An 11,378-nucleotide genomic window follows, 5' to 3' on the forward strand; every position below is an offset into this window, starting at 1 on the left:
AAAAACTTAAAAAATCTTCTTTTAAAATACCAAAAGTGTTAGAGCTAAGATATGTAGCATGAAACATGTTCTAATAAGTGTCTACCAAGTTTGTTCAAATAAAAGCCCTGGGTTCAAAATTGGCCCCGCCCCGGGGGGTCATTGATTTTCCCTATATGCATGTAGTAAAAACTTAAAAAATCTTCTTTTAAAGAACTCAAAGAGCTATGGCTAAGATATTTAGCATCAAACATGTTCTAATAGGTGTCTTCCCAGTTTGTTCAAATAAAAGCCCTGGGGTCCAAATTTGCACCGCCCCGGGGGTCATTGATTTTCCTTATATGTGTATAGCAAATACTTAAAAAATCTTCTTTGAAAAAAACCAAATAGCTAGAGTTAAGATATTAAGTATGAAACATCTTTTAGTGAGTGTCTACAAAGTTTGTTCAAATAAAAGACCTGGGGTCAAAATTGGCCCCGCCCCGGGGGTCATTAATTTTCTTTATATGTGTATAGCAAACACTTAAAAAATCTTTTTGAAAAAACCCAAATAGCTAGAGTTTAGATATTAAGCATGAAACATCTTCTAGTAAGTGTCTACAAAGTTTGTTCAAATAAAAGCCCTGGCCCAGCCCCAGGGGTGTCATTGTTTTTAACTATATGTGTATAGTAAAAACTTTAAAAAAATCTTCTTTTAAAAAGCCCAAAGAGCTAGAGCTTAGATGTTTAGCATGAAACGTCTTCTTATGGGTGTCTACCAAGTTTGTGCATATAAAAGCCCTTGGGTTAAATTGGCCCTGCAACGTTGGGGGGGGGGGGTGTTGGGAGCCTATATACAGGTGAGCGACCTCAGGGCTATCATGGCCCTCTTGTTAGAATTGTGTGTTACTATTTATAGAATTGCGTGTTTCTATTTTTAGAATTGCGTGTTACTATTTACAGAATTGCGTGTTTTATTTTTAGAATTGCGTGTTTCTATTTATAGAATTGCATGTTACTATTTTTTGAAATTGCGTGTTACTATTTATAGAAATTGCTTGTTACTATTTTTAGAATTGAGTGTTTCTATTTTTTGAATTGCGTGTATTAATTTTTAGAATTGTGTGTTTCTATTTATAGAATTGAGTGTTACTATTTTAAGAATTGCGTGTTTCTATTTTTAGAATTTTATGTTACTATTTATATATTTTTAGAATTGCGTGATACTATTTTTAGAATTTTGTGTTACTATTTATAGAATTGTGTGTTACTATTTTTAGAATTGAGTGTTACTATTTTTAGAATTGCATGTTTCTAGTTTTAGAATTGCGTGTTTCTATTTATAGAATTGCGTGTAACTATTTTTAGAATTGCGTGTTTTTATTTATAGAATTGCGTGTTACTATTTTTAGAATTGCGTGTTACTATTTTTAGAATTGCGTGATACTATTTATAGAATTGCCTGTTTCTATTTATAGAATTGCGTGTTACTATTTATAGAATTGCGTGTTGCTATTTTTAGAATTGTGCTATTTATAAAATTGCGTGTTACTATTTATAGAATTGCTAGTTTCTATTTATAGAATTGCGTGTTTCTATTTATAGAATTGCGTCTTTCTATTTATTGAATTGCCTGTTTCTATTTATAAAATTGTGTGTTTCTATTCATGTGACAAGACAGACCAACTAAATTTATAAAAAGGAAACGTTAAGATATGTTCAAGCCTTTCTTTGTTTGCTTTTAGAAAAAGTAAAAAGTCGAGCGTTGCCCCCGCCCGGCGGTGGCTCTTGTTTTTCTTTCACATGAAATAACCATAGATGTATAGTGTGTCGCGAACAAGACTCTGGGTTTCTACCACTAAGGTCAAGGTCACTGTGGGGGTTCAAACTGTCATTTTTTATGTTATGTAAATATAGAAGGTGGTGGTCGTGACCGCTCTGAAACTTCAGTATGAATGGGAGGATTTTAATTTTTCTTTCACATATCAAAAATAACCATAGATGTATGGTGTTTTGCGAACAAGACTGGTTTCTACCACTGTGTGATTTTTATATGCCGAATGTTTTATCCCCGGATGTCCGTCCGTTAGCAATTTGGTTTCCGGAGCACAACTCGAGTTTCATTTTGCCCACAATATTCCAACTTCATAGGATGATTGTCCATATTGGGTAGACGACCCCTATTGATCTAGGGGTCAAAGGTCAAGGTCACAATTACCTTAAAACTGAAAACAGTTTCCGAAGCATAACTTTAGTTCCATATGGCCCACAGTTTTCAAACTTCATAGTATGATTGTCCATATTGGGTAGAAGACCCCTATTGATTTTGGGATCACAAGATCAAAGTTCAAGGTCACTATTACCTTAAAATTGAAACAGTTTCCGGAGCATAACTTAATTTCTTTTTGGCCCACAATATTCAAACTTCATAGGAGGATTGCTATTTGAAGGAGGTAATACTTTATTTAATTCTCACGTCTTACAAATGCTTCATCCTTACTAAAATTAAAAAAAAAAACTTTCGGGCATATAATGCTCCGCCTAGCGGTGTTCTTGTTTTTGTTATTAGCTCACCAGAGTCGAAGGCTCAGGGTGAGCTATTAGTATCTAAGGGGGATGCTCCCTCGTCATGCGTCGACAATCGTCTTCTTCTCTGAAACTACAGGGCAGATTTACTTGAAATTTGGTCTGTAGCATCCATGTAACGGTCACACTTGAATTTGCTCATGTCATTCCAATTGGCCCCTTTTTAGGGGTCAGCAGAGCTAAAAATAGAAAAACCTCTAAACATCTTCTACAGAACTAATTGATGGATGATGACCAAACTTTGTCTGTAGCATTCTTGGGATGTCTTTTATCTAGTTTGCTCATATTAATTTGATTGGCGCCTTTTAGGGGTCTCTAGGGCTAAAAATAGAAAAACCTTTAAACATCTTCCTCTACAAAACTAATCGATGGATAATCACCAAACTTTGTATGTAGCATTCTTGGGTAGTTTTTTTATCAAGTTTGCTCATATGAATTTGATTGGCCCCTTTTAGGGGCCGCTAAAGCTGAAATAGAAAAACATTTAAACGTCTATTTCTACAGAACTAATTGATGGATGATCACCAAACTTTGTCGGTAGCATTCTTAGGTAGTCTTTTATCAAGTATGCTCATATTATTTTGATTGGCCCCGTTTAGGGGTCTCTGGGGCTAAAAATAGAAAAACCTTTAAACAGAACTCATTGATGGATGATCACCATACTTGTAGCAGTCTTGGGTAGTGTTTTATCAAGTTTGCTCATATAAATTTGATTGGCCCCTTTTAGTGGCCGCTAAAGCTAAAAATAGAAATACCGTTAAATGTCTATTTCTAGAGAACTAATTGATGGATGATCACCAAAATTTGTCTGTAGCATTGTTGGGTAGTCTTTCATCAAGTTTGCTAATATTATTTTGATTGGCCCCTTTTAGGGCCGCAAAAGCTAAAAATAGAAATACCGTTAAATGTCTATTTCTACAGAACTAATTGATGGATGATCACCAAAGTTTGTCTGTAGCGTTCTTGGGTAATCTTTTATCAAGTTTGCTCACATTAATTTGATTGGCCCCTTTTAGGGGCCGCTAAAGCTAAAAATAGAAAAACCTTTCTAAACATCTCCTACTTAAGAACCAATTGATGGATGATCACCAAACTTTGTCTGTAGCATACTTGGGTACTCTTTTATCAAGTTTGCTTATATTAATTTAATTAGCCCCTTATAAGGGCCACTAAAAAACCCTTCAAACATCATTTCCTACTGAAATAATTGATAGATTGTCACCAAACTTTGTAGCATTCTTAGGTAGTCTTTTATCAAGTTTGCCCATATTAATGTGATTAGCCCCGTTTAAGCAAAAGCTTAAATGCCCCAGGTTATGGCATTTCTTCAATTTATTGTTTAAAAATATTCTATGCTCAAATTTAATATGAGAATATATTGACATTCCAACACTGAAAAGCAGTTGTTTTTGGTGAGCGACTCAGGGCCATCATGACCCTCTTGTATAAATACAGAAGGTGGTGGTCATGTCCGCTCTGAAACATCAGTGAGCATGAAAGGATTTTAATTTATCTTTCATATATGAAATAACCATAGAGTTATGGTGTGTCGCGAACAAGACTTGGGTTCCTACGACCAAGGTCAAGGTCACTGTGGGGGTTAAAACTTTGTCATTTTTTACGTTATATAAATATAGGTGGTGGTTGTGTCCACTGTGAAACTTCAGTATGCATGGAAGGATTCTAATTTTTCTTTTTCATATGAAATAACCATAGACGTATTGTGTGTCGCGAACAAGACTTGGGTTTCTACGAGTTAGGTCAAGGTCACTGTTGAATTTTGGGCATATGTTATACCCCCTGGCGTCCGTCCGTCTGACTGCATTCACAGGACGGTAATTATGTGGCTAGAGGAACAATAGGTTACTGTTGTTTCTCTTTGATGTCATTCATTCCGTAATGCTTTTATGTGGCTATTTTCTTTTGTGTGGCTAAAAAGAGCAATAGAGTAGCCACATAATTGCTGTCCTGTGAGAACGTTCGTCCGTCTGTTAGCAATTTGGTTTCCGGAGCATAACTTAGTTCCATTTGGGCCACAGTATTCAAACTTCATAGGATGATTGCCCATATTGGATAGAAGACCCCTATTGATTTTGGGGTCACAAGATCAAAGGTCAAGGTCACTATTACCTTAAAACTGAAAATGGTTTCCGGTGCATAACTAAAGTTCCATTTGGCCCACAGTCTTCAAACTTCATAGGGTAATTGAACATTTTTGGTAGAAGACCCCTATTGATCTTGGGGTCACAAGATCAAAGGTCAAGGTCACTATTACCTTAAAACTGAAAATGGTTTCCGGAGCATAACTTAAGTTCTATTTGACCCACAGTCTTCAAACTTCATAGGATGATTGTCCATATTGGGTAGAAGAAACCTATTGATTTTGGGGTCACAAGGTCAAAGGTCAAGGTCACTATTTCCTTAAAACTGAAAATGGTTTCCGGTGCATAACTAAAGTTCCATTTGGCCCACGGTCTTCAAACTTCATAGGATGATTGTCCATATTGGTAGAAGACCTCTATTGATTTTGGGGTCACAAGATCAAAGGTCAAGGTCACTATTACCTTAAAACTGAAAATGGTTTCCGGAGCATAACTTAAGTTCCATTTGGCCCACAGTCTTCAAACTTCATAGGATGATTGTCCATATTGGGTAGAAGAAACCTATTGATTTTGGGATCACAAGGTCAAAGATCAAGGTCACTATTGCCCTAACACTGAAAATGGTTTCCGGAGCATAACTTAAGTTCTATTTGGTCCACAGTATTCAAACTTCATAGGGTGATTGTCCATATTGGATAGAAGACTGCTTTTGATTTTGGGGTCACAAGGTCAAAGTCACTATTACCTAACAAAAACTGAAAACAGTTTCCGCTCAATAACTTGAGTATTAATCAATCAACAGCTGTACAATTTTATAGGTTTAACAGCCATGTCCAATACAATTGATGTTTGTTTCTCCTTCCCGACTCATTAAAATTAGGGTTGGGTAGGTAGGAAAATTATTTTTTTTATATGTGCTTAAAAAAAAAATTTGCATATATATATAATGAACTACTAAAATTAATTTATCAAGTGTAATATAGTACATGTACATGCATTACCATATTCACAACTGACATATGCAACAATGTATTAACTATGCTAGCTGTCTTAAATATCATATTAGATTGTACCTATTGTATTCTGAAAGAAAAACATACTTTGATCCCCGAAGAACCTGAACAATCTTTTGGGTAGGGGCAAATATGCTGGATAAATCAATCTCAATTCGTTAGTCATGACTTTAACAAGATTGTCTTGTTGTTCAATAGTTTCGATTTGGATTCAAAAAAGTTTCAACCTTTATTATGAAAAAGCTATCTTACATATACATGTCCTTACAAATACATTTAATGTACATAAGTGCGATATCAAAATATTAAGCAATGACTTGATGAAGAAATAAGCAAAAATACAAATTTATAAATTTAAATGAACAAAATACTTAGATAAGCGATGCATTTTTCATTTGGTTCTTGGTTTATCAAAATTTTATTAACTAACTTGGCAAAAACTCGCATTTGTAAACATGTATCTTGTCTTCTCCACTACCAACAATAAGTCTACATCTTTCTCTGTCAAAACAGATAGAACGCAGAAATAAAATATCTAATGTTATGTTATCTACAGCCTGAAGCTTTTTTCCATTATAATCCAGTTGATGAACATTGTTTTTTAGAATTTTTTGCTTTAATACAAGAACAATACCTTCACCAGCAATACATATATCACATATATTATGTAATAGTGTGTTATAATCGTCAATTTGTGAACTGTCATCTAAATGATTTCCTTTGGCATCTATTGTAGTTAGATCTGTACGTAAACCTAAGTAGATTCGTTCCCCATTGTCACTTACAGCAATTTTTGGACTGTAGATTATCTTCGGATTATGATAGAGAACTTGTTTTTGTTTACAGTTTTTGTCATATTTGTAAATTGTGTTTTTACTGCTTACATAGAGTGTGTCACCGTGACAAGCTAGATCGTAACATACATGATCTAGCTTCTCTAATTGTGTCAGGTTAATATTACCTAATATATTCACGTACTGTATGGTATTGCCTCTTAAACCAGCGACAGCTGTATCATTGCCTATATAACATACAGAATAGGGACTTTTACGTACATCACAGTGACTTACTACCTTGTACAAACTATTCAATGTCTTCAGTCTGTTATTCATGCTGTCAGCAAGGAGAACTTTACTATTAGGAAGCATACACATACCAGTGATACCACACTCATATTGATCATTGTTGTCTCTATTTATCAAAGTATTATCTATCTTGACGTTATAAGATCCTTTTATACTTTTGATGTTGAGATGACGTTTCTGTTCAACGTAAGACCTTTCAGATATAACTTGTTTTATTCCAAGACATGTGCTGTATAAATAGAAAAAAACACCATTATTTTATTGACACAATGTTCATTTATGATTATGAATACAAAATATATCACAAACAAAATTATCGACAAACACTAGCTATACAATCATCTAGCATAGTGCAGAAAGTTCTATGGACTTTTACACTAGTTTTAATGACATGACTTTAATTATAGACATTTTTTTAAAACATGGCTAACATTGCAATATGACGTCTGTGTATATACGTTGTGTATATATGCTTCAGCTGAGACCCACTTGAAAGATTGGAAAACCAAATGTGTAAGCCACCTTAAATAAATAAAGTCGTTACTTACAAACTAACAAACAACAGGTTAATTTCAAATTAAATTAACTATGAACAATAACTATGAATACAATATGTATTTAAAGGAAATGTATGTTAAGATTTGAACAAAGACAATAACTATGGAAGGGAACATTTGCCAGTATATTTAATATGCCTTGTGACATTACAACTGACGTTTTCTAATGATTTAAATTACTATTTGAATATCATTGTTGTTTCATGAATAAGTAATGTATATCTATCAATTAAAATAGGTCGCTCATTGTTGCCGTTTACAATAATTTCTCCCGCTTGAGATGTAACGGTGCCATCGATAACTAGCACAGGCAGTCGGTGCGTGGCTTGGATAGTATACATGTACATGACCACGCCCACTTATTTTTTTTTTTTTTCACTAATAAAATATTTTTTCACTTAAAATGTTTTTATACTAAAAGTTGTTTTTAAAAATTTCATCAATAATATTTCATAAATATAATAAAGGTAGAAAGGTTCGCCGGCGGAACTACCAACATACTTTATTTTACCTCCGAGTTCTTGGTTAATTGTAAACCAACCAATTTTCACGAAATAAAGGAGAGTGAAATAAAGTGTAATCTACACAAAAATAATTTATCTTTCGAAAACTGTACAATATTAGACCAGTTAGTACGACAAAAGATGGAATTTTAAAGCGAAAATGCACTTTTTGTCTAGGTCGGACATCGCTTGACCGAACGGTAAGAAGACGATTTTGAACATTAATCGATATTTTTCTTAATAAAAAAACTAATGTCAGTGCATGCAAACAGTTGAAACAGAAAAGGCAGCTAAAATACTATCGCTTACCGGTCCAAATTTAATCGAAGACGTCTGTAGGTAGGCAGTAGTTATTTGCAGTTAACTTTTTAAATTTTCCCACATTACATGTATACAAATCCTGACCCGGATATAGGCCTACCTGATGCGTACCCCGTTTCGCACAGTCGAGATTGAGCGAAGCTCGGTAACGGCGTGAATATCCGGGCAAGGATTTGTATGCATGATCAACTTACAGCCCGGACACAAATGTATGTACCTATAAACTCTAATTGTGATAAAGTGAAATTCAAAATGGTAGTGCGACATTGACCTGTAAGGTAGGGACGTGATTATTAGACGCGACACATTGTCTTGATGTTGTAGTCATTTACGCCAAGTTATTTTAAAATCCTTCCATGCATGACAAATTTACAGCCCGGACACGATTGTGTGTACCTATAAACTCGAATTGCGATAATGTGAAACTTCAAAATGATAGTGTGACCTTGACTTTTGAGGCAGGGACGTGGTTCTTGGACGCAACTCATTTGTCAAAGTTACAGTCCGGACACGAATGAAGTGAGGACGCACAGACGGCCATACGGACGGACAGACGGACGGTGCGATTATATTTTGCCTCCCTTCGGGGTACAAGAATGAGTGGGCGTGTTCATGTACATGTATACTATCCAAGCCACGCACCGACTGCCTTTTGTAAGTATTAGTCCGTTAGATCGAGCGTAAATCAGTTCATAATTATTATGTATCCGTCATTACTGGAAAGAATCAGGGCAATCTGTTCCACATTATGAATGCTTCTATAACTAAGTTTATTAAACATTAAGAGTATAAACCCTTTTTGAATGTACATTGTTATACATGTACCCGAGATTAACAGACATAAAAAGTACATATACACATGTTTGATAGACAGACAGCGGTTATAGCAATTCTGTCCCACGAAGATTGAAAAGGTGTGTATTTCCGGATTTATGCATACACATTCTATCAATATATTGCACGTACAAAACTGACTGTACGTTTATACAATATCAATTTCATATATAATCGTATGCACTTGTATTTGGGGAAAACTAGTTCCACACCTAATTTCGATTAATTTTTGGTATTGAATCATTTTTAAAGCGCTCAGAAATATGTGTTGAATTTGCCAAAAACTGGTGTATAAAAAGAAACTGGCCGCTATTATAAACAAATGTATGAACACATTGTTTGTACCTATAATTCTGTAAGTTTCGTGTTTATTTATAACATATGTGCAAAAGGTCTGCACCCCTTCCTTCTATCAATTGCTAGTTTGTTAACCGAATGACAGACATATTTGTATAAATTGACAACCTGAACGTTTCTTAGAAATTGCGACAACCAAGATAAGCGGCGATATTGAAATGTAGGTATTTATGGAAAACCGTAAGGTCTACGTGGTTATACGACAGTGTGATAACGATAATGAGGACAGAACGATAATGCGACAAAGCGATAGTGTGATGGCGACAATGTGATAATGCGATGACGACAGTCCGATAGTGCAATACGTTTAGCTAGTCATCATTATTTCGCATGACATACAGTACATTAAATCTGCTGACCACGATGACCTCAACGGTATTCCGGAGGTTTTAAAAACGTTAATACTTGTTTCCTGCCCGCCGTGTGGTGATGGACACCGATGTTCTGCGGTCCTCGTGTCATTATGAACATCGTCGGGCCATTATCGCACAATGGCGAGCAGGGGAACTAAGTATTAACCTCTAAGAAATATGTTGTTCAAAATCGAAGTGCAAAAATTCCTCATGTTCGTCTTACTTACCAAATAAATTTAAATTATTTCAATATGCTAAAATGAGGGATACAATTAAAGTGTCGGGTCAATTAAAGTATCAAATGATTATCTTTTTCCAAACTATAAATTCTTCTAATTTGTTTACAAATTTTTTAAGAGATAATCAAACTTAAATGTTTCTGACAGATAAGTTGTCGGTCATTGTTGCACGATTTTAAAATTCGTTTGTTTAATTTGATACTTTTTGTTCTATATTAACCACTATAAATTACTGATTTTAAGAAATGTATAATTACCCATGTTTTGATTCTCTGCATGCTGTACATAAAAACGTGTCATGGTCAGGACAATAGAGAGTACATTGTGTATTTTGATGTTCGGCACAATTCAAAGATCTGGTTACTCCAGTAAAGTCTGAAGACAGTAGTTTTACGTTTTCAAATATCTGTACATGTTTTTGTGATTACAGAATAAAAAATATCAATGTATTAAGTTTTCCAATAATCCTTAGATATCTTAACAATATAGAGCTAACAACTTTTTAATTAATTTTGATAAATCAATTAATACTATTAATATGCACTGATTACAAATGCACCGACAGGAGCAGAAAACACTGTTACATATAAAAGGTATCATAAATCATTATTATTCATATTTAACTCACGCAGACGTTGTTTTGCTTTCTCTATGCCATTCGATGAGCAATTAGCCATTATGTCATACGATTCAATGTCATGTTGCACTTGTAGCCATCGTCTAAGGTCAAACAGTTTTTGTTGAAATTCGTTACTGATGATAGACTTAAGAAAATCTTCCATGGCCTTCGAACTGGTGCAGTTGATGTGTATGTCTGTTGACGATTGGTTGGTGGCAGAAATATCAACAATACTACATTTCTTTATTTCCTTGATGAAATCTACGAGGTAATAGACTGGTGTATCAGTTGATCTTTCATCAAATGACGAACCAGTCATATCTTCGTTATCTTTAATATAGTCTCTCATTACTTCAAAAACTCGTTGATTCCCTTCAGCACTTTTTTCACCATTTTTAGCATAAACATTTATCTGTAGATCAAGCAAGAAGTGCTCTGAAAAATAAAAAGAGAATTAATGCACGGTTTAACGTGGATCAAAATATGCAGATATAATGCAGGCACAAATTGTGTATTATCGCTATTCTTAAATAAGTTACATTTGCGCCTGTTATTTTTTCCACATAACTGTAACACAGGTGTCGTCATGACTTCCCGTTTATATCCGTTACACATGGCGCCCTGAGTCATGCATATTAAAAACAAAGTGCATGCTTTCGTAATTGTATCTGTAAAAGCATGTTCCCGTCTACGTTAATATACACCTACGTCTGCAGTTTTTATGCAAGAACAAAAAGGACAATTTAGAGAAATGATTCTTTGACAATGAATTTTTGATATATTTCTAATCTTATTAGTTCAACTCGTTTTAGTTACATTATCATGTTAGTCCTCAAACAAATGAATATACA

The 11,378-nt window shown here is 34.5% G+C and overlaps 1 protein-coding gene across 1 annotated transcript; it reads right to left on the reverse strand.

Annotated features, from left to right (window-relative positions):
• Positions 1–6,084: 6,084 nt before the first annotated feature.
• Positions 6,085–10,965, reverse strand: LOC132731926 (uncharacterized). The gene is made up of 3 exons (XM_060718223.1): positions 10,537–10,965; positions 10,166–10,283; positions 6,085–6,973 (listed from the first exon to the last, which is right to left on the reverse strand). The coding sequence occupies exons 1-3, from the start codon at positions 10,874–10,876 to the stop codon at positions 6,085–6,087; spliced, it is 1,347 nt and encodes a 448-aa protein (XP_060574206.1). The 5' UTR covers positions 10,877–10,965.
• Positions 10,966–11,378: the final 413 nt, after the last annotated feature.

Source organism: Ruditapes philippinarum, unplaced genomic scaffold (assembly GCF_026571515.1).
Source record: "Ruditapes philippinarum isolate M1 unplaced genomic scaffold, ASM2657151v2 ctg17810_1_1_1_1, whole genome shotgun sequence".
NCBI classification, from domain to species: domain Eukaryota; kingdom Metazoa; phylum Mollusca; class Bivalvia; order Venerida; family Veneridae; genus Ruditapes; species Ruditapes philippinarum.